Below are 24,936 nucleotides of genomic sequence, written 5' to 3'. Positions count from 1 at the left end.
ATAGAGGTTAGAAGAAAACTAGCCAGGTGTGTTTTTCTTAGCAACTTGAGAAATTTTTATTGTGCCAGCCTTGAAAACAAAACTTAACTTTGGGTCTTTTGTGAACTCATTCCCTCAGTAGGATGAAGGGATTTCCATTCTTCGAAAGGTGAATTGTGCTTCCAAGTAGGTTTACATGCTGAACACCTGTAGGAATCCAGCCACTGTTGGCTCCTTCCCCTTGATCTATCAGAAAAAGTTGTGAGCCAGCCATTAAACACACTGTGTTATGTTGAAATCTCAGGTCTCCGAATCAAATAGATCAGGATTTGAATTCTCATTGGATTTAACAGCTGTGTGACCTTGGGCGATTGCATATCTTCTTATAACCTCAGCTTTGTCACATGTAAAATAAGGACATTAACCATATCTATCTCAAGGGCTGTTTTAAGGAATAGAACCATAATGAATTTAAATAATTTTAAAGCCTTGTGTGTGACACACAGTAAGCTTAAAATAAATATTAGATAATATTGTACCATACAGTGCTAATAATGAGTCCTATATAACAACAAGTAAGTTATATGACTTGATAATAATATTACTCCTATGTAGCAATGAATATTTTAGTATGACTATGTCCCATGCAATATTTGGGACATACTTATGTTACCAAGTCCAAGCTCGTACTGCTCGCCTCAGGACAGGCCAATAAATCGAGATGAGTTGTTGGAGCAAAGAATAGTGACTTTATTTGGAAAGTCAGAAGAATGAGAAAACGGTGCACTTGTGTCCCAAAGAACCATCCCTGAGTTAGAGTTCAGGCTTCTTTTATACTAAAAGGGGACGGGGTGTGGTTGGTTGTTGCAAACTTCTTGGTGCCGGAATCTTTTGCTCTTGCTGCTATTCAAGTTGATCTGGTCATGATATTCCTGTAAACCTCCAGTAAAACAAAGGTAATTCTCTGTTCTGCAACTTTTTATCTCTGTATGAATGGAAAATGTTAGAACTTTAAAGGTCAGAACCTTAAGAATGGACTATCCTGTATATATCAGGCTACAGGTAACATTTTTAACTTGTAGCAAAAGCAATAGCATACAAAGGTCAAAGTAAAAGAAACAGATCCAATATGGAGTCTTGATTTGTTCTTCGCTATTACACTTATACTAAAAAATTTCTTGTGGTTTCACACAGAAATTCAAATTTAACAGGATGCCCTGTATTTTATCAGGCTGCCTTACTCTCAAGGGACATAGTGTTTGCCACCCAAGTTCTATTGCACAACTCCAGGAGTTACCATTGGTGCTGGGCTCTGGGGTATCATTGACATAGAACACAATGGGAATGGTTGCCCTTGAGTGGAATTCTTTGTCCCTAATACCTTTATACCTCGCTCAGTGACACATTTGTGTGTGTTCCCAATATGCCTGTGAGCCTCAGCAAGTCTATGCTGTCATATTCTGGGCAGAAGACACGGAAATGGTTTGCATCTGTTCTGTCTTTGTATGTGTTGTGATGATTATTCCAGAAGAAGTTAATAGGGTACCATAGCAAATGTATGGCCATGCTCATGCCGTTTCCAGAATTCCAGTTGTTTGAGGGAGAATTGTGGTCATTGTCAACAAATCAAGTGACAACTTTGTATTCCAGAGCTCATGGCAGGGAGACCCCCGTCGGAGAGGTGAATGAGACTGAGGAAAGGGGATGAGATTTCTTTACAATATTGAGTTTGTTTCTCTATAGTTTTGTTTCCTGTTCGCACTTTTGACCATCAGGACCCTGAGTACAAAACCATATGTCTTTGTGATATAGCAGTACATTACGATAAAACTATAGAGAGATCTCAATATTGTAAAATGTTAATTTAGCATTTTCTCACAGGAGAAACCATCCCATCAGGTGATACTGGGCTGAGCTCATGAGGTCATATGGAGGGAGAAGTCAAGGAGAGCCAGGATCCCACCTGGCCACCTGGCCCAGGACCACAGGTAACTCTAATTCAGTCATGGAGACTCAAGGGGCTCATAACACTTCACTGCTCATCTCAACCCAAGGGCTGCTTTAAGCCAGCCCTGCCTTAAAGAATAACATACACAACCCAGTGTTCAGGTTGTCCTGAGCACTAGAAACAGTTTTCTCTTTCTTTGCTGAGTGTGTTATACAGAATTAACCCCCCCTCCCCAATTAAACTTGGGGATGAGAATGCCAGTTGCCAATGCTGTGCTTACATGGAATCTGAAACAATGAAATCCTTCTTTTAAAACATGTGTTCCTTAGGGAAGTTGTTCTTATTGGTTATTATTTTAGGGAAATTGTTCTTATTGGTGCCGTGGGAGGAAAAACTGGTAGAGGCTCTCCTCTGACTCCATCAATATGTGAAATCAGGGGAAGAGAAATCACCTTCTTGCTTTTAGCGGAGGGAGAAGACAGTTGAAAACAGAGGGCACCCCCTTCATTGCTTAGCCAATAAGACAGAGGACACACTTGTTGGGCACCATTTAGGGGTGAAAGCCTACCTCTTGGCAGTCTTTCTTTATTTTCCCTCTAATGGTCTTTAATGTATTACCTCAAATGAATGCTTCTAGAGCCCCCATCGTAAGGGAAGGCTGTGGCTCTCCCTTTTTACCCGGTCCAAGGCCGTGACTTTGTAGCTAGGGAACACAGAGTCCAACTGTGAAGGTCAGAGCTGAGCATATGCCCATATATATTTATGGCAAAACAGATTTGAAAAAAATTAACACACTGTATTAGTTAGGGTTCTCCAGAGAAACAACCAGTAAGGTGTGTGTGTGTGTGTGTGTGTGTGTGTGTGTGTGTGTGTGTGTGTGTATGAAGAGCTTTATTTCCTGGAATCTGCCTGATTATGCAGGCCGACAAGTCCCAAGATCTGAGGTCAGCAAACCAGAGACCAAAGAAGAACCAGTGTTTCAGTTTGAGCCCAAAGGCAGGAAAGAAACAATGCCCCAGCTTGAAGGCCGTCAAGTTTAACTCAGGGGAGGATCAGCCTTTTTCAGATCCTCAACTGACTGGATGAGGCCCACTCACATTAGAGAGGGCAATCTATTTTACTCAGTCAATGGATGAGTTTAACTGTTAAAGTCATCCAGGAAACACCCTCACAGGTAGATCCAGTATAATGCTTGACCAGCATCCTGAGCATCCTGTGGCTCAGTCCAGGTGGCAAATAAAATTAATCACCACACACGTGTGTGGTACTAAAGCAAGTATGTCCAGAATGGCCGGCTTCCTCCAGATCTCACCTAGAGGAGCTGTAACTCCTAGAGCCATGCAACAAGCGTGCTGATGATGTTACTAGAAGAGCAAGAGCATCTGTGTACAAAGTTAGTGTTCAACTAATTCTAAAACCTCCGATGCCTTTAGGGCAGCTTATTAATGCAGGAGGCTCCAACTCCCTGCTTCTGTTTTGGGAGAGAAGTAAAACATTTCATTTTTATTATTATTTATTTATTATTATTAATTTTTAAATTGCTACAGCATTTAAAATAGGCTATCCCATTAAAAAACAATTGTGCCTTTGTCTCCCCATTGATTTTTCTTTCTACTGGTGATATCCATGGACTAGCAGTATTTATAGGCAATCCCCAGAGTTGGCGTACTGTAGTAGAAAGGGTCAAGAGTCAAAAAATATCACTTCTGATGTCATTTATTCACTTACTCGCCATGGGATTTTTGTATCCCTCTTAAGATCTTAGAACCAATCTTCTCATTGGTAGAGGGGGTTTATAACTCTTGCCCTATCTACTGCCTAGAGTTATTATAAAGGGCCATACAAAATAAAATAAATGTCCCTGAAACACCTTAAGTACTGTAAAACTCTGCTGCATGTAAGGAAATATTATTATCTTCAGTGTATATGAACATCCCCTTCAATTTGTTTTTAAAGTATTACAGTCAAGAGGTTGCTTTAGAGTTGTTACAAACATCTTCAGGATATTTCAGGATATTTTGTCACCACTGCTCAGGACAATTCATCTTGAGACAGCTTTGTCCACCTAACAGTTAAAAGTGACTATAAATTGATTACCATAATTTTGTGATTTAATAAAAACTTGATAGTATGTAAAGTAGGCAAAAACTAATAACTTAGAAAGACCCATAGTGTAATATATTATCGTGGAAAAAAATAGGAACTAGTCCCCTAAAACAGTGTTAAAATTTGGTCCACCAAATGATACTTGTTCACAAGGAAATACATACAGAAATACAGAGTAAGCATTTAAAACCTTTTATAACAAGTTCACATTAGCATGACATTTAATCCAAATGTAATTTTGGTTTGTTTAATGTAGTCATAAAAAATTGCAACTTGCATTTTGTATGTCTCTTAATTTTTTCTATTAACTTTGAAAAATGTAAATATTTTGCAAATGTTGGTTTGTGACAGATTGGAAATAAAAATGGTCCCCACCACAGGTGGCTTGAGAAACATTGCTCTAAAATTCCTAATGCCAATAACTACTTCCTGAATATTTAAATATAATTTCATCAAGCATGAGTGTTGTCAGATTGAGTGTTGAAATCTTCTTCAAAGGTAGTTACCTTTTCCAGAATCATGTATATATAATAGTCATAATGTGTATCCAAAAAACACAGCCCCAGACATAACCTTTGATCTATATGTGAGCAATAATTTTGCCCTCCATTTGTATTCATTTGCTAAGCCTCCTTGAAATGTTCTGACATTGTCTTCAACTGTAATAAAGCAAATGAGTACCAATAAACCTAACACTAAAAATCTGAGAAAAATGAAGTCATTTCAGGAAAAAGAATTTTTATATTCTTACGTAAAATGACAAGGTCTCTGCTCCCATTAACGTTGGAGAGGGTACCATTCTAATTTTTTCACAATCTTTTGACAAAACTAAATAGTAAATCAAGAAATCCCCATACAGATGAAAAGATACAGAAACAGAGCAAAATGGAGGAGTTACTTATGGTGAGATGGTCAATTAAATGTAATAGATGTATGAATTGTAGTCATATACTTTTACAGACTAGCATACACTGCAGAGTATTCACTCAATTGATGATGTGTGAAATGCTGACTAAGGCTAGGAATCCTTTTTTTTTTGTCGCCTTTCCTCTGTAACTAAAGCTACTTCATGAATAAGCAAAAGTGAATAAAATAAGGGATTCAGAGATATTTATTCTTGTATGTGCAAATATTCCTTTGAACCACAATTTGCCATCTGTTATTCATTGATGTTTAGGAGGAAAGGCAGTGTTAAGAACTGGGAAGAACATTGGATCAGGTATGAAAGGATATGGGTTCTATCTCTAGCCTGTTACTATTTAGCTGAGTGGCCTTGAGTAAGTCATAAGCACTATTTTAGCTTGTTTTCGTTTTTGTTTTTCCCATCTGTTAAATATCAGATTGGACAAGATGCTCCTTTAGGTCCATTCTGGAGCTAAATGATCATGAAAATTTAAGTTAAAAAACAAAAAGATTTCAAAAAGATTCTAGATTGCAGGTATCACATGAGTTATTTTTCTGCAGATTTAAAAGGCACATTCTTTTAGGTTCATAGTGCCAAAGAACCTTTTGAAAGAGCCCATCTATTTACATAAATGTGGTACATAAATATAAAACTGAAAATAAAAATATAAATGCATATATTATTTTAAAGTTCATTCTATGCAGAAATTAAATTCTGTTGTCATCAACGAATATGTTCAAGACTTATATTGTATTTCAAAGGAGAGAATTACTTAATGAATAACACTGCCCAAACGCTGTATTCTTCCTGTAAATACAAATTAAGGAATGGCGCTCTCCAATTCTGTACTGTCTCTGTGAATACAGATTAAGGAGTTGGCCTTGCTGTTTGAATTTGGATTCAGAAAATAGCTACTGGGCAATCTCTTGTGTATTAAGCTCCGTATGTTAATTACACACCATTTTGAGAAGTTGCAGTGCATTCTATACTTGCGGAATTTGGAAATGGATTTGAATCAGGATACACTGGTGTACTGCTGCTTAGATCTGTACACTATGCTTCACTAGTGGGATTAGTGCTTATGGTTGTTTAGCCTCATTAAGGATGAAGGTATACAGAATGTTGGGCAAATGCCAGCCCATTCATGGGACTGCCATGTTCTGCAGCCCACTCTCTGGGTTAAGCAGGAACTCCCACTGGAACTTGAGTTGATCTAGGGTATAAACTCCAGAAATCACATCATAGGAAAGTTTTTCTTCTCTCAACTCTTTCTCAATTCTGATTCTTCACAGGAAAAAGACTCTGTCTGGTCCTAGTGTGCTTAATACCTCTCTTAGTTACGAATCTCATTGGTTACTAAGAGAGAGTCAACCACCAGGGTCACAATCTTCTGTGAACAAACAGTATCTAATATAATTTAATCATGTGAATTTGTTGCCGATTTTGATAGTAACCTACTTATGCCAAGTGATACTGGCTTTTTAGCTATGGTAGCAACATACTGTTATCTTTTTCAATGGATTTGCTTAAGCCCAAAGATATTTTGATTTAAAGAAAACTTTTAAGGATTTCCCTGGTGGCACAGTGGTTAAAAATCCACCTGCCAGTGCAGGGGACACAGTTAGATCACTGGTCCGGGAAGATCCCACATGCCATGGAGCAACTAAGCCCATGTACTCAGAAGAACTACTGATCCTGTGCTCTAGAGCCCACACACCACAACTACTGAAGCCCGCCCACCTATAGCCCATGCTCCGCAACAAGAGAAGCCACCACATTGAGAAGCCCATACACCACAACAAAGAGTAGCCCCCACTCACTGCAACTAGAGAAAACCTGCACGCAGCAACAAAGACCCAACATAGCCAAAATAAATAAAAATTAATTAATACAAAAGAAAACTTTTAAGTAAATAACCTTATAGTACATGGCTGGCAAATTTTCTAAGATGATATGTGAATGATTGAAGCTTTGGAAACATTGGCCTACTGGAAAAATACACTGAGATGGAAGATAGAAAATCTGACTAAATTTAATTTGAACCCTGTCACTAATTATTGGATTGTCCTCGGGTGAGATGATGAATTTTTCATGCCTCCATTTCCTCATTATCCAATAAGTATGATGATATTTGCCTAGCTACCTTTGGAATGATGATGTGAAGATTAAAATTAAAGGATGAGTAGTAAAATAATATAAAGTCAAAAGTCATGTATACGTAGGTTTGTTATTATGTATCTGAAACACCACTTTTTTTTTCTTTTAGGTTTTTTTTTTCTTTTCTCATCACCCTAGCAGTTGGGCGGGGGATCATGTCCACTTAGGAAAAAAATAATATCATCTCTGTTTTCTCTCTAGGATCATGCCATTAATTAGCAGGGTGTGTGTGTGTGTGTGTGTGTGTGTATGTATGTCTGTGTGTGTGTGTATGTCTGTGTGTGTGTGTGAGAGAGAGACTACAGTTGTGCAGTTTCTACATATACACTATTCCCAAATACTAAAGCTGTTATCTTTTCCTGATTGATTACCTGTTTATTTGCACTGTTTTTCATGGTGATCAAAAAGTTTGAAAACTAAACTATGTTTCAAAAAGAACCTAATAATAGATCTTATTCATCTCAAAGCTTAATAAAAATATTATGGCCTGTCTGAATATTTAGAGCTATTAAAAGTAATGGAGCTTAGTTTCATGCCAAAACTATTTCTTGATCTGTAATAATATTTGGAATTTTGTTTATTGTATTTTTCGTTTTGCTTAAAACCTCAAATTTGCTACAGAATATATCATCTCTGCACAAAAGATATTTTACTATTACATAATGTCATTTCCTATAGACTTCAGAGTTGCTTTTTCCAATTTAATCATGTTTCCTCTTGAAGTTAAAGTTGTTGTGTTGGTTAAAATATAATAGTTCATTTAAATATGGGATCTATTTTGATATTAATGATCAATCATGTCAGGCTTTTGTCTGTGCTTTATTTTGAGACATGCGTACAACTAAGTTCCAACTTATTAATTCATTGTGTGAAATAGAAGATATTCACACACTTAGAAATAATGCTAGCAGTTGTTGTTTGATTTCCCATTCTATTAAGCAAAGCTTATTTAAGCACTACTGCTTCATAATCTCATTCATAGATAAATATTTAACTGTGGTCTATGGAAGTGATTGCCAAACTTGAGCGGTCATCAGACTCACTTGGAGGGCTTGTCAAAACACAGATCACTTGGCCCACCCTCAAGTTTCTGATTCCAAGGTGGGGCCTAAGAATTTGCATTTCTAGAAAGTTCCCCATTGATGCTGAGGCTGATGATAAATGCTATCCTTGGACCACACTTCTTTTCTCCCCATTGGTGCAGTGGAAGGCACTATAGCAAGACAGGGAAGCCCATGGACTTTGGTGATACCCCCAGGTTTTAGCCCTGGCTTTGACACTTAAGAGCTGTATAACTTAGACCAAGTTAGGGATCAATTTTGTCCACTGTAAAGTAGTAACAATTATATGTACTGGAAATATTGAATGAAATAATGTATATCAAGTGTTTAAAGCAATGCCTAGCGTGTTATGAACACTCACTAAATGCAACATTAGTAACTGGTGGTGACAGTAGTTAGAGTGGTAATAGAACCACTAGTTATGGTCATAGAATATACATACTTACCTTAGTTCAACTGCAATAAAAGTTTATTAGACTTTTCTAAGGAAGGCTAGACAGAAAGTTTGATTTTCACTGATGACATTGCTTCTATGAGAAGCATTCTGGCAAGAAGGAATTCAGTGAAAAGAAATACCACCCTTACTGAAAGAACTTCCAAGAGCATGCTAGAGATTGGAATCTAGATGGCAGTGTAAGCAAAATGTATAAATTTCTGCAGTGTTTCTCAATATTCAGAACTTACTGCATGTGTTTCTTTTTTCCCTTAGCAACAAGAGCAAGACCCAACAAACCTATATATCTCAAATCTCCCCATTTCTATGGATGAACAGGAGCTTGAGACTATGCTGAAACCATTTGGACATGTCATTTCCACAAGGATACTAAGAGATGCTAATGGAGTCAGCAGAGGCGTTGGCTTTGCCAGGTAAAACACCTGCTCTTTCCTTGTATTCCCTTTAATTCCATCCCTTTCTAGCACTACAAGAGTGCTGGAATATAGAATATTCAAAGAAAAGTAGCTTATCAAACTGACTGTATCTTTGCTTTGAGTCAGAGAATTCCAGTGTAACTAGAAATATGTTGTTCTTGCTAAAATCCGTACATAGAATGTTTATATCTGTCTCAAGTCGTAATGGTATGCATAACCCCTTCCCAGTCCTCTCTATGCCTGTAGATCAACAAAATCAGATGCCGTCAGTTTCTACTAGGGATAATAAATGCCCAGCACCCCAGAGCTAAAGACCCCATGGGGTGAACAAAGCATCCACATGTTTCAGCATTGATTTCTAAAGAGCAAGATGGTAGAATTTCTCAGTCAGTGGAAGAGAGAAGAGAGTAAAGATTTCGAGAAACAGGAACTGTTGGGTAGTCTCAAGGAACTCAGAAATCTAAGGGGAGGTGAAGAGGGCATTTGCATTTAAGAGGCCCTGGCTGTGTGTTTTTGATGTTTTAAACAAAACAGAAAAGAACAAATTGCACTTTTCTCATTGTTGGAAAAAGATGAGTAGTTTTCTTTTTAACTTTAAGAGAATGTTTACAAAAGAGGATCTCAGCCAGGAATGGAGTTAAAATGGTGGTACCTGCTGTGCTTTCATGAAGAAACAAAGTTAAGGAAACTACAGGGAAACCGAAACTGCTCAATAACAAAGAAGAAAAGGAAAAGCTGTGTCTCCATGGTTGGGTGTGTTTATGCGTCTTGAGGTCTTGAGCGGACTCAACATGAATGGATGGATGGATGTTAATGTCATCTGGAAGGCAGCCCCTTGCAGGCAGGTGTTTCCCCCTATGGGGAACCCTGCCATCATTGGAAAAACCATCCCAAACCAACCTCTGTGAACCCACTTGGAAAGATATGAAAATGCATTGATTAACTGATCTCTAACTTGACTTCCTTGAGGTCATGGACCATGTCTTAAAATTCTTCTTATTCCCCACAATGTTCTACACATACTAGACCGGGAGACGTATGCAGGATACAGGTCTGAAGATTTGAAGAGAAGTCAGCAGAATGAAAAACATCTCCCAGACTTGAACGCATGCATGAGGCATTCAAGTTTTCAGAACATTGTTAACTGTTGATTGTCATGGTCAAGGCAGAGCTAATTGCAACACCTGGGTCTCTGAAATTGTCCAACTTACGCATTCTTGGAGACTGTACAGCCTGCTATTGGAGGCCTAGCCAGTGCAGGAGGCACTAAATGCCTGCCATGCTCCACTTCACACTGCGTGCACACGCCTTTGGCTCAGCACCCACCTCCTGCCCCGCAAAACCTCTCTAACAAATTAGTTTCTCCTTCATTTATGCTCCTGCTGAGAAAGGAACATGCTTCAGATTCATCAAGAGAACACATTTTCTAAAAAGATCTATGTTTTGTATTTTTGTTTTTTAAACAAAAGATTTTTGGTACAAAGTATGGATATATTAGTTTGCTTAGGCTACCATAACAGAATTCAACAGACTGGGTGGCTTTAAACAACAGACATTTATTTTCTCCCAATTCTAGAGGCTAGAAGTCCAAGATCAAGGTGGCAGTAGGTTTGGTTTCCTCTCTGTGTCTTGTAGATGGCCTTCTTTTCCCATATCTTCACATGGTCTGCCCTTTGTGTTTGCTCCTAATCTCTTCTTAAAAGGGCGTCAGTCAGATTCGATTAGGATCCACCCATTATATATACACACAATTTATAATCCAATCTCTTGGGATAAACCATAATGGAAAAGAATATTAAAAAAAGAATGTATCAATATATATATGTAAAACTGAGTCACTTTGCTGTACAGCAGAGATTGGTACAACATTGTAAATCAACTATACTTCAGTAAAAAAATTAATGAATGTGGGCTTCCCTGGTGGCGCAGTGGTTGAGAGTCCGCCTGCTGATGCAGGGGACACGGGTTTGTGCCCCGGTCCAGGAAGATCCCACATGCCGTGGAGCGGCTGGGCCCGTGAGCCATGGCCGCTGAGCCTGCACGTCCGGAGCCTGTGCTCCGCAACAGGAGAGGCCACAACAGTGAGAGGCCTGCGTACTGCAAAAAAAAAAAACAAAAAAACAAAAAATTAATGAATGTAATATTAAAAAAACAACATATATACACAACTTCTTCATTCATTCATCTGTTGATAGACACATAGGTTGTTTCCATGTCTTGGCTATTGTAAACAATGCTGCTATGAACATTGGGGTGCATGTATCTTTTTGAATTAATGTTTTCATTTTCTTCTGATATATACACTAGTGGAATTGCTAAATCACATGGTATTTCTCTTTTTGGTTTTTTGAGGACTCTCCATTCTCTATTCCACAGTGGCTGCACTAATTTATATGCCCACAATAGTGTACAAGAGTTCCCTTTTCTCCACATTCTTGCCTGTCCCAGTACTGGTGCCAACAGACTGGTGGGTGGGGATGGAGCTGGGTCCTGAGGCTAATAAACTAGAGGGAGGATTCCACGATGGCACCTTCCAGCACCAGTGTTATTATGGCAGAACGAGCTCCCAGAAATGACTGCTGCCAGCATCTCTGTCCCCAGGGGGAGTCCCAGTTGCCTCCTGTCTCCCCAGGAGACTCTCCAAGATTAGCAGGTGGGTCTGACTCAGGCTCCTTTCAAATTACTGCTTCTGCCCTCGTTCACGGAGTGTGTGAAATTTTGTGTGCCTCCTTTAAGAGTAGAGTCTCTATTTCGGACAGCCCTCTGGGTCTCCTGAAAGTAAGCCCCACTGGCCTTCAAAGCCAAACGTTCTAGGGGCTTGTCTTCCCAGTGCAGGACCTCCAGCCTGGGGAGTCTGATGTGGGTTTCAGACTCCTTGCTCCTTGGGGAGAACCTCTACAGTTGTAATTATCCTCCCCTTAGTGATTCACTCACTGGGGTTGGCGGTGGGGGGTGGGGCACGGGTCTTGACTATACCATGACTCTGCCCCTCCTACCTGTCTCATTGTGGTTCCTCCTTTTTTTTTCTTTTTGGCTTTTTGAGTTAATTATTATTGTTTTTATTATATTATTATATTCACATTTTACAGTTATAGAAAAAATGAAGGCAAGAGAAGTTTAAAATCCTGTACAATATCTCACAGAAGATAAGCAGGAGAACCCACTTACAGGTTCAGGTATAGGTGAACATAAGCCCATGTTCTCAAGATCACAAGGGCTATAGCCAAACAAATAATGATATATCTTTAGTTGTGGAAGATCTTTTCTGTTAAGTTAGTCTTTTTCATTGATAGTTGTTCTGTAAATAGTTGTAATTTTGGTGTGCTCGTGAGAGGAGGTGAGCTCAGGGTCTTTCTGCACTGCCATCTTGGGACAAAATCCCAGGTGTGGTTCTTGGTTCACGTGCAAGAGATCCTGAAATTCCTTTGACTCAAAAGAAAACCTCCATTATTATTTTACTTGTAAGCTATATTCATCTTCTTTGAAAATCACCTCTTCAAAGCAAAGGTGGTATCTTCGTTTTATATTTAAACCACTGAACTTCAAAGCATTGATTTGAATACCAGTAGGGTGCAGAAACAGCACAATTACAGGCTTTTTAACGTTCCAGAAGCACTAGATGGTGTCTGAAATTACAGACTTCCATTTTATTTTATTATTATTTTTTTCCTCTCTTGTAACATAAAACAGTTTTGTAAGATCCACCCCCCTGCAGGCAGCATTTTATAGCCAAGTCATAAACCCTGAAAAACAAAAGTTTATGGTGGGAATGCTGACAGTCAGACCCACTACTGCAGAGCTCGCAGACTACCTTGCCTTCCAGCATGAGGATCAGAACATAAATCAGCCTGAGTCTGGAGGGACAGGACTGCATGTTCACGTTATCCATTTCCCATTCCCAGAAACATAAGACCGTTTGTCTAACAAAAATCACATTGAACGAGTGTTATGAGAGGCCGGTAAAGAATGACCCAAAGTGGAGAAGGGATGAGGGTAAGCGTTCACAATTACTCCAGCTTCAACATCTGGGAACATAGAACCTCTTTAAGCAATGCATTTACTGTCCCCTGGTGAGCTAAAGGGCGTGAGAGACCGCTGAGCACAGAGACCTTTGTATTCTGTAATTTTTTTCACCTCTCTTCAGTGCTCTTAATTTGATTCTCATGGAGTTTTGTTTGAATGACTTTTAACATCTGGGCAGTGTTCTACCACTCCCTACCAAATGGGCAAGTTTTCCAAATAAATCATTTCAGTACTTCTTTCTTTTCACTAAGTAAAAAAACTAATCAGAGTTACAGGAAGACAAATATCAGGCTGATTATTAAAAATTAATTTAAATATTATTTTTGTATTTTCTTTTAATTACTTTAAATATCGTTACAATTTTATTCTTTACTTTCCACTGCCTGACATTTCTTGCTGCCTATCTTCTCCCACCTCCCGAAATAGAAAGAGAACTCAGATTCAGAATAAACATAAAGAAAATATAGAAATTTTTAAAATTATAAGGCAAATGCCAATACTTTCTTTGTAGGCAACTATATGGTGCTTTAAAATGACCATCAAGCCTATCTAAATGTGATTTTATTGTTTGGAATGTGTTTCGATTCATATCTACCTTAAATCCGTCTTTAAGAAATGTTGTGTTAATATTTCTCCCTTGATGTTTTGGCAATTCATTTGCCATTACTGTCTCAAATGCATGGAACTAGGAAATCAAATGTGAGCAAAGAAAATCTCTAAAATGTAAACTTAGTGATTAGTAACCACCAAACTACAGCTGTGTTTGCACAGAAACAGGTTACAACTGTGTTTGCTGAGACTGAAAAGAAGGTGGACTGTTATTCCTTTTAGTAATTTTAATTCCTCTCTCAATTGCCAGCAGATGTGATCCACTAAAGAGAAAACCCCTGGTCCACCCTGTAGCTTCTTTATCTTTATTCTTGTTTTATGTGTTTATCTTCATCGTTTCTTTATGTTGTCTGTTTGTCTCTCTGTCTTTTAACATCAGAAAGTCATGGTCATGGCTAGAGAAGGCAGATCACTCTACTTTCTTTTCCGTGTATTAGGAGCCCTGGTTTTCAAAACCCAAACAAACCAACCAACCTGTCAACCAAACAAACAAATGAATTAAATTGCATAGAATAATCTATTACTCTGAAATCCCCTGGTCTTCAATCTTTCTGTATACATGCTTTTATAAAAACTTAGAAAAGGAGAAAAAACATACAGTTTATTGTTCTATTATCTTGAAATTGGAATGGCGTTATTCCAAAGTCAGCCCTCCGTGGGATGGGAGGAGAGTTCTGAATATTATTTATCCTTGTGAAACTGAAATTGGAGAACTTTGTTACCTTGCAATTGGAAATAGAGGCCATTCCCTGTGCTCAGGGTCTGTAAGATCTCTTTACCCTGTGCTTGCCCTAAGTACAAACCATGACAGGGACTCTTGGGCCCTGAAGGCTGTGGGGATTTCAGGTAGGTTGTTGGCTTCCAGCCAATAAAGAGAAAGACTTCGAAATATCATTTGGAGGGCACATGTGAGCCTCTTTTATTTAATATCTTTCATACATGCTCTGCTTTCTATGAATTGGACCAACCTAACATCCATCTGTATCCGTGTGGTTATAAATATGGCTTTATGGTCAGAAATAACTTAGTTTTCATCTTAGTTCTGTTCTTCCTATCTGTGTTCTTGGACTAGTTACTTAACCTCTTTTAGCCTCCCTTCCTGATATGTAAAATGTATATATTTTTTTAATTTTTATTGGAGTATAGTTGATTTACAATGTTGTGTTAGTTTCAGATGTACAGCAATGTGAATCAGTTATACATATAAATATATCTATTCCTTTTTAGATTCTTTTCCCATATAGGTCATTACAGAGTACTGACATCTTGATTTTATTTATTTACTTACTTGTTTGTTTATTTATTTATTTATTTTTGGCCGCATTGGGTCTTTGTTGCTGCGCGCAGGCTTTCTCTAGTTACGGCAAGTAGGGGCTACTCTTCCTTGCAGTGCGTGGGCTTCTCGTTGTGGTGGCTTCTCTTGTTGTGGAGCACGGCCTCTAGGCACACGGGCTTCAGTAGTTGTGGCTCGCGGGCTTAGTTACTCCGCGGCACGTGGGATCCTCCCCGACCAGGGCTCAAACCCGTGTCCTCTGCATTGATAGGCAGATTCTTAACCACTGCGCCCAGGGAAGTCCTGTAAAATGTATTCATCCATGCATTCATTCAGTTCACCCAGTAAATATGTGGGCACTAGTAATGTGCCAGTAATTATTCTACATGTGATAATTAGAGATGTGCGCACACACACACACACACACACACACAAGTATCTGCTTTCATTGACTGGCATTCTACTGGATTGGGGACACAGTTAAGTATGTCATCAAACATAAAATAGTAAATAATGAGTATCAACAATTAATATCAAATAACTAAAGTTCTATGAAAACAAAATAAAGCATAGGGGTGCTATAGAGAATGTGACAAAATGAGAGGTTTGAGGTAAAGGATAGGAAAGCCCTCTGAGGAGACTGCATTTAACCTAAGATGCACATGATAAGAAGAAACCAGCATGAGACTCCCTGGTGGGCCTGGAGAGGGAAAAGAGCTGTCCCAGCAGAGGAAAAGAGAGAAGGAGAGCTAAGCTGGGGCCAGTTCCTCATACTTGGGAAACAGAAAAAAGGCAAGGTTGATATATTGTAGAAAAAAGAAGAGAAATGTAATAGATAGTAATATCTAGTAATGAATGAAATATGGCTGCAGCTCAAAGAGACTGATTAAAAGTGATCAAATGAGTTCCAGTTGCATTGAATGGTGAGATTTTTCTATACCTGAACATATTTTACTTATTGATTCCTTCTTTATCTCAGTTTTAATTTTTGAATTGAATGTTTTTCCATTTCTTTACCAAATTCCCTTTGAACACAATTAATCTATGGTTAAAAGATAGATCTAGATTATGATGCATCCAGACAAGGATGTCTGCTGGGGGTAGGTAGGTAGTCTGAAAGAAGCAGTTCCCAGACTAAGTGTAAGTAAACTTATTTTTTCTTACATTTTTCTTGAAATACACAGCCTCAGAGATCATTTTGTTCCTTGGGTATTGATAGTTTTATGATGTAGCCGTCAAAGTGCTGGCTAGAAACATAGCTTCACCACAAATGATCCAACTGAAGAGGCTAGCATGGAGGAGTATTTACAGAAGTGTGGGCAGAGTTAAGGGAACTGATGAAGGGACGCTGAGATACCCAGAGATGAGCCGCAGAAGGAAGCCTTTACCCCTGAGAGCAGACAGCAGGTGAAGCCATGTGCCCAGAGCCCAGTGAGACCCAGAGCCTTGGAGGAGGGGCCACCTAGAGGCGCTGTAGACAGGGAGGGATGTAACCCTTGCCAGACAGACGTGGTGCCAAAGCAGAGAGAATGAGGAGGACCAGCCAGATCTCTCTCTCTGTTTCCACCAGGCCTCCAGTGGTGACACCAATAAAAACCATCAAGTAATAGAGCAAAGGTGATACAGTCCATGGAAGAGTCACTTTTTTGGGGCATAGAGCAGAGCAGAGAAGGCGTATGGGGGAGGGCTAAGCAGAAAACATCAGCATACATGGATGAGTGAACTAATTTTCTTTCCTCTTGACTCCACTATTAAAAAGTAGAAATAGAAAGCAGTGCAAAGTCAGCAATAAATACCACCTGCTACTTCTCCTTCAGACTGGCAATGGATACAGGTAGGTTGGAATGATGGCAAACTGGCTCTGTTTACAGAAAACAACTGCTCAAATCTAGAGTAACTTTGCCGTGATGTCTTTTTTCTGACATCATTTCTGACACCAAATATGTGGACTTTTGTGACATTGAATGTGTGTCATTTTTCCATACTAATTATCCAATTCTCTGACTCCAGCTGGGTGTCCAACAATTCATTTCAGTTTTAACACTAACTACTCAGAGTTGTCATCAGGCTGCACAGGTTCAAGGGCTAGGTCCCACAAGAGCGTCCCCACTTCAGACACCACCACAAATGGGGTACCAGGCTACCCACAATTCTGCCCCACCCACTACAAATTCAGGGGTTCCCTTGACACCCCTCAGGCTTGAAAATTCACTAGAACTATCCACAGAACTCAGGAAAACACTTAAATATTTACCTGTGTGTCATAAAGGATACAGCTCAGGAACAGCCAAATGAAAGAGGTGCATAGGGCAAGGAAGCGGGTGGGAGAACGGCTCAGAGCTTCTCTGCCCTCTCTAGGTGTCCCGCCCTCCCAGCACATCAATGTGCCCACCTATCCATCAGCTCTCCAAACCCTGTTGTTCAGTGGTTTGAATGGAGGTCTCATCACATAGGCGCCATTGATTAAATCATTGGCTCTTGGTGGTTGCACTCAAATCTCCAGCCCCTCACCCATCCCCAGACACTGAAGAGTGGGCCTGACAGCTCCAGCCCTCTAATTCTTTGGTCTTTCTGGTGACCAGCCCTATTCTGAAGCTATCTAGGGGTCTCACCTTGAATCACCTCATTAACAGAAACTCAGGTATAGCCAAAAGTGATCCATTACAGATAACAGAAGACGTTCCTTTCACTCGGGAAATCCCCAGAGTTTTAGGAGTTCTGTGCTAGGAACCAAGGACAGAGACCAAATTTATTTTTGTTATACCATAGTTGCCATGCAGAAAACACCTTATCTCGTCTTTCATCGCATCTTTGAAGAGGAATCAGAAATTCAACTTTTCATGTGAAGTCTCCCAATCTCTAAATGTTGACAACCATTTCAAATTTTTCAAAAACTCTTTGCAGCCCAAGCAAAACATTTGTGAAGGCTGGATTTGGCCCATGGTTTCCCGTTTGGGGCACCTGACAGAGAACTCCAGAACAGTGGTTTTCAACCCTGACTGCACACTGGCATCACCTCGGCAGCTTTCAAAAATATGTGCCTAGACTTCATGCTAAAGCAATTAAGTCAGAATCTCCTGAGCTGGGGCCCAGACACTGGTATTTTTAAAAAATAGCTCCCTGATAATTTTAATGTACCATCATTTTAAAAATAAGCTTTTTTATTTTGGAATAAGTTTAGTTTTACAGAAAAGTTACAAAGGTAATACACAGGTTTTGTACACCCTACATCCAGTTTTCCCCATTGTTAACCCTTTGCATTACCATGACATATTTGTCAGAATTAAGAAACTGACATCAGTACATTATTATTAACCAAACTCCAGACTTTATTGGAATTTCACCAATTTTTCCATTGATATCCTCTTTTTGTTCCAGAATCCAATCCCTGGTACCATTTTGCATTTGGTGGTTTTTCTCATCAGTTTGCTCTGGTCTCTGACAGTATCTCAGACTTTCCTTGTTTTCCATGAGTAGTCCCAGCCAGGTATCCTGGAAAATGTCTCCAGGTCTGCCTTTTTCGATGTTTATTTCACGATGGGATCCATGTTATGTCTAAGTTCTGGAAAGAATACCACACAGGTGAAGTGCCCTTCTTGTTATATCATATCAGGGTATAATCTCCATTTCTGAGAACACTTACTCTAGTTAATCATGGCTGAATGAAATGGAGATGGCTGGCCCCATCCAGCTTCAGCAGAGATGAAAGCAGATCAGGGCAGGAAATCAGGAGTGATGACAGGAGGCCAGCAGTGGAGCCCCATCCCTTCCAAACAAGCCAACGAACTCAGCGTCAACGGACAAAGTTTCCATTGCAGGCTTCTCCACCAACTCAACTTTAGAGAAGCCACTGCTTTCTGGTGTTATTTTCTTCCTCTGTACCATGTAGAAGTTGGTATTTCCAGTCCTGAATATATGTGATTCTAAAGTTTTGGAGTGGGTTTTCATGAACCAAATATTGTCCATAGCTCCATTTCATAAGAGGAATGTGCTTCAGTGCTAAGCAAGGGGCCACCAAAATGTCAGAGTTTCTGCAAAGGGAGGTGGTAGGAAGACCAGTCTACGGCCCTATTTTGCATTTATGACACTTGTCTCCTAAAGACGTCAAGCACCTCGAAGGAAGAAAACAAATTGCAAAAACTGAGAAAATTCAACTCCTTCACTCCTCTTTCTTGCTGAAATTCACTGTTATTCCTTCTGTTACCATGGATTACGAAGCCAATGACATAATTTGTTTTGTACAAAATCTTTTCATGTTGACACTTTCAGCAAATCTTACCGGAAGCGAGGATGAATGGCTTGCAAAGCTGTATGTTCTAAGTTGCCAATAATTTGTACGGAGCCTGTGATTGCAAAACCACAAAAATTTCACAATAGTGGAAACCTTTCATTAAGCATCATAAATGACAGGGTGGATTTGTTTTAACTATGTGCGTAATCATGCTTATTGATTTAAGATCATAAACTGAGAGATTCTCCATGGAGGTGAGACAGGTAGGCTGCAAATCGTTGTACACAATACTCTGCCACCCCTGTGTGTTAAGTCTGACCCAGAACATTCTCCCGGTATTGGATCAGGCTCTCATCTGGTGTAATTTGCCCATGGGGATTGTATTGGCTATGAAACTAGCACCTATTAGTAGCTGTTGTAAAAAAGAAATGTTCTCTAAATCACAATTCAGTGGTGCGTTTCGAATGACTGAAGCCAGGTTCCTAGGCACGGAGACAAGAAAGAATGTCAAACAGGACCTTTAATGCACGTTTGTATTTAAACATCAGACCTAACAGAAAACCCTGAGACTTTATACAATGATTGGAGCGTTGTAGGAACCTAATTAATGCATCGCATTGTCGGGTGAATGGTTGGCCAGGCACACGAGCTCTTCTGAGGGATGTGAGAGGGTTCAGGTACTGCCTAGAAAGAATGAGTGCAGTTGTAGGGATTCAGTGGCCCATCTGAAGGGGCCATGGAAAGGCAGCTTTGTCTGGCACGCTGCCTTTTCAGACCCACTTGATAATATTAGTGTCAGTTTCCAGTGGAGCGCATGCCAGATTGCAGATAGCTTGGGCTGGCATTTCAAATAGGCTAATTGTGAAACTGGAGAAGAAAATGGTCACATTCTTGCTAAGGTGGCCATTCAAATGCAGTCTCCCCCAGAGTTCCATGGGTCTCACTCTGAGCCTTTCCCCTCGGCAGCTCCTCGATCTCCCTCTTTGCTGGGATGGCTTGGCCTTGTTAAAATGTGCCCTGTGTATTAAAATGAAATTGTCACTGCTGGGTGGTGCCACATAACATGGTTTGACACTAAGCACTGGCAGCTACAGAAAACAGACTTTTATTGCATTTATTCTTTCAGAGATGAGAGTCTCTAAAGGCTCCTGCAGACATATACTTAGTTAAATCTGAATGAAGCCAGAGTGAACACTCTACGCTGCTGTCTGGTGTTCACAGAAATGGCCCCCACTGGGCTTGGTGGGGCTGTAAACCAGTCTTAACAAAAGATGATCGTACTAGAATCCAAAAGGGAAGATATGAGGCTTTCAAACCAGGACAAAAATGTTTTAGGTGGATGGATGAGATGAAGCCACCAAGCACACACACGCTATCCCCCATCCAGTTTCAGTGTGCGTTTAGAATTCCGTGTCGTTTTAAAGACAAAAGGGGAAGGATTTGATTTGTAGGACTCTGGCAAGCAAGCTTTAGATTCTTAACTGCCTTTTATCTAGATGAGTACCCAGAGAGCGACTGAACAGGGAGGGGGCCCTGGGGCATAAGCTTTTCATTCCATAGCTCTCCTGGAATCAAAATTCCATAAAGCAACATCTGTAGTAATTAAGGATGCACATTTCCTCTCCCATTCATGTCTCTGCTAGGAGGGAAGGTTATCTTCCCTAAGAGACGATGGATAGTGGGTCCTGTGGGAAAAGAGAAAGAGCAGAATTTGAGTTCTTTTGTTCCTAGAAATGGAAGTTCCCTAGTTAAAAAAAAATTAAGGGATTTCTCTGGTGCCGCAGTGGTTAAGAATCCACCTGCCAATGCAGGGGACACGGGTTCACGCGCTGGTCCAGGAAGATTTCCACAAGCCGTGGAGCAACGAAGCCCATGCGCCACAACTATGAGCCTGTGCTCTAGAACCCGTGAGCCACAACTACTGAGCCTGCGTGCCACAACTACTGGAGCCCACGTGCCACAACTACTGAAGCCCACGTGCCTAGAGTCCATGCTCCACAACAAGAGGAGCCACCGCAATGAGAAGCCAGCACACCACAACGAAGACCCAATGCAGCCAGAAGTAAATAAATAAATTTTTTTAATTAAAAAATAACAAGTTGGAAGATGTAAAATATTCCTCTGGAAAGAAAATGTGAAGGAGTTAGCAAAATTATACTTAGCTGCTCCTCAATATTTGGAATGGGAAATGATTCATCTTATCTTTCTAATCCAAATATCCTCTGATTTGGGGGAATTTGTGATTAAGCAGTGAATAAAATGCCATTTTTGTTTTTATTTTTATTTATTAAAAGTGGGTATTATTAAGCTTAAAGAGTTTTAGTTTTGCATTTCGACACAAAAGTGAGTCACTCTTCAGATGTTCTTCAAAATAACACTATGTGGATCCAATGGGCATCTAATAAATGAACATTAACCTATTAACGTCAGATTAGTTTCCTGTGCTTTCTTGTCATATTAGGACCAGCTATGTAATTTGTGGGATCTAGTGAAAATTAAAAATACAAGACCCCTTGTTTAAAACGTATTAAGATGTCAGGATGGTGACAGCAGAACTTTAAATCAAGTGCAAGATTTTTCTAAGCACAGGGCTCTGGTACTGCATGTGTACCCCTGACATTGGTCCTGCTCTGCTTCACCATCTTATCAATGCAGAAAAAATGTGCATCTTTCCCATGCTTCCTAGGAATGTACATTGGAAAATGTTTTGTTTTGAGTCATAAGGTAATTAGAGCTCCCCAGATGGAACGTGCTTTTGAAACCATCTTCAAATAGAGCTACCATATGATTCTGCAATCCCACTCCTGGGCATATATCTGGAGCAAACCGTAATTTGAAAAGATACATATATCCCAGTGTTCATAGCACTATTTACAGTAGCCAAGACATCGAAGCAACCTAAATGTCGATCGACAAATGAATGGATAAAGAAGATGTGGTATATACATACACAATGGAATATTACTCAGCCATAAAAAGGAATGAAATAGTGCCATTTGCAGCAACACAGATGGACCTAGAGATTATCATACCAACTGAAGTAAATCAGACAGAGAAAGACAAATATATGATATCACTTATATGTGGAATCTAAAAAAAAAAATGATACAAATGAACTTATTTACAAAACAGAAAGACTCACAGACTTAGGAAACAGACTTATGGTTACCAAAGGAGAAACATGGGGGTAGGGATAAATCAGGAGCTTGGGATTGGCATACACACACTATTATATATAAAATAGGTAACCAACAAGAACCTAATGTGTAGCACAGGGAACTCTACTCAATATTTTGTAATAACCTATAAGGGAAAAGAATCTGAAAAAAATAGATATATATGAATGTATAACTGAATCACTTTGCTGTACACCTGAAACTAACACAACACCGTAAATCAACTATACTTCAATAAAAAAAAAATTTCTTAACCTGGTAACTCAGATGCTCTTGCCTGCACCCCTCAGCTTATCTCCAAGAGTTTCCCTGAGTGAACCTTCCACTGGGCCACTCACTCTACCCCATCTACAAGGACACAGCCTGCCCCCTCCCAGCCTGGCCCCTACCCTAGTTACTTCTGCAAAGGCCTTTCTGTCCTCCTGTGCCCACTTCTCAGAGTTTTCCTGGCTTCTGCAATTCCTCTCACATTTGAATTCCTCTCGGTGTAATAAATATATAACTTATTTGGCATTTGCTTATATATATATATTTTTTCCTTTTCTTTTTTTCTCTGCATGTAATATGAATATGAAAACACACATAAAATTTGGATGTAAGAAAGTTTTACAAATTGTGTCAAAGGGCTCCATTCCAAGAAAGTTCATATTAATAACAGAGCAGAAAATCCAAAATTATACACTTTGCCTTTTAGACAAAAAATTTCACACATTTCATACACATTCTTTTATATGTATGTGTGCCATTTCTTAAGTCCGTTTTTCCTCTCGTGTACCGTTTGTGGGAATTAATTTCTTTTGATCACAGTTGACCCTTTAATTTTTATCTTCCACACCCTGCTTTACAAAATAATAAAGTCCAGATATAGTTACTATTTAGAAAATGTTGCTGATACTGTTCTACTTAGGAGACAGCAACACTGCTAATGTTGGCAGTATGATGCTATGGCCCCGAATGTTATTCATTAGCTTGTATCTGAGATGCCAAAACTTGGCACAAGAAACCCAGTCTCGGAATATTGATACCTAGTTTGAAAAACTTCTACCTAGTTAGAAGATTGTCTGAAATTGAAAATTAAGAAAGTTCAGGACCTGAGGTTTGTGTATATATGTTCTCCTCCCACATTTGGGACCCCAAATAACTCCCTTCTGTCTCTCACCCAGTGGGTTTTCAATAAAGCCGTCATGATGCTGATGACAACACCGCTGCGTGAATCTCTCCTGTAGGCCGCCAGTTGTTTAAACGCAATGCATCCCCTCCCCTTGTTTTGTGGAGACCCTTGAGGTACAGCTTAGTCGTTCCTGTGCAGGTTGGTATCACCCAGGCCTCAGCTAAAAGCCCGCCTCTGCCACTTAACTGCCAAGGCGGTTCATCTCACTAAGCCTTGCTGCCCTCACTAGTGTGAAAGGCAATAACGAAACCTGCCTCTCTGGTTTGCTAACTCAGACATTCAACACACATTCATTGAGCACTTTCAAGTGCCAAGCATTGCTGTATGGATTAAGTAAGATAATGCCTCAGGATTATGTCTGGGTGATGACTCTGCACAGCGCCGTCCACGGTGGCAACATTTAGTAGAGTAAGTGATGCTCTTAGTAGTGATGAGTTTGTGATGTTCTATCCACCTGGTGATGGTGGTCATGGCAACAGTTGGCGGTTCTGGTAAAATTCTGAAATCAAGCTTTTCTATGGTTTTCTTAATTTCCTTTTCTTTTTAATTTATTTTTCCTGGATATGTACAACTTCGTGAAAGCATATGATCCCCTGTTTACTTCTTTTCCCAGAATGGAGTCTACTGAAAAATGTGAAGTGGTAATTCAACATTTTAATGGAAAATATCTGAAAACACCACCAGGCATCCCAGGTAAGAAATACCATAAAGTAATCATTAAATAATATCTAGGCTCATTGCTGTTATCAGAATGAGTATATAGTAAAGCCCATGGTTGGCCACTGGGAGGGAAATTTTTGCCTTTAAAAATATGTATTTTTTAATACTATGTAACAACGCATCTTTCTCAAAACTGCCAAAAGTTTCTTAGTGATTGTTCTTTGGCCTGTCTTTTGAATCTCTGCTGCTAATTCCCTAAAGTGAATTAGAAGAAAAACATAGCAAAGAATAGGTTAAAATGCACTCGAAGTGAAGAAAGTTTGTGACTCCTATCATTAATATTGGTATCCTGATTTCTAATTTGTAACATATCTAAACAGTGATATATTATAAATAAAATGACAGTGGCGTCCATAGATTGAGGCCAGTTGACAGACATTTCTTACCAGTCCATGACAAGAAGAGTACAGAAAAGGAGAGTAAGCATTTAGAAACTTTTATAGCAATATGACACTATCATGAAATCTTAGTGCATCACTTCATATTTTACAAAAATACCAAATGCACATTGAATTTATTTTAAGCTGTCCATGCATCAGAGATAGTCTAGGAAGCACCAATCTAGGCTACCTCAGGGCATTTCACATTTCCAAAGGCAAAATTCTTCAGATTTGACACGTGTTAAAAGATGGTATAACTTTATGCTATTAAGAATTATAGTCAATGTAAAAGAATTGACTATATCACATGTATCAGGATATGAGCTAG

The 24,936-nt window shown here is 39.5% G+C and overlaps 1 protein-coding gene across 3 annotated transcripts in view; it reads left to right on the top strand.

The window, feature by feature from the left end:
- Nucleotides 1-24,936, top strand: part of RBMS3 (RNA binding motif single stranded interacting protein 3) — a 690,034-nt gene that overhangs the window by 464,811 nt on the left and 200,287 nt on the right. For all 3 annotated transcript variants that reach the window (XM_060308006.2, XM_070046679.1, XM_030830022.3), the window contains exons 5-6: nt 8,865-9,022; nt 24,122-24,201. In XM_060308006.2, coding sequence (XP_060163989.1) covers nt 8,865-9,022; nt 24,122-24,201 — 238 coding nt within the window. The remainder of the gene's footprint in view (nt 1-8,864; nt 9,023-24,121; nt 24,202-24,936) is intronic.

Source organism: Globicephala melas, chromosome 11, assembly GCF_963455315.2.
Source record: "Globicephala melas chromosome 11, mGloMel1.2, whole genome shotgun sequence".
Taxonomy (NCBI): Eukaryota; Metazoa; Chordata; class Mammalia; order Artiodactyla; family Delphinidae; genus Globicephala; species Globicephala melas.
This window is presented reverse-complemented; position numbering and strand designations above follow the sequence as displayed.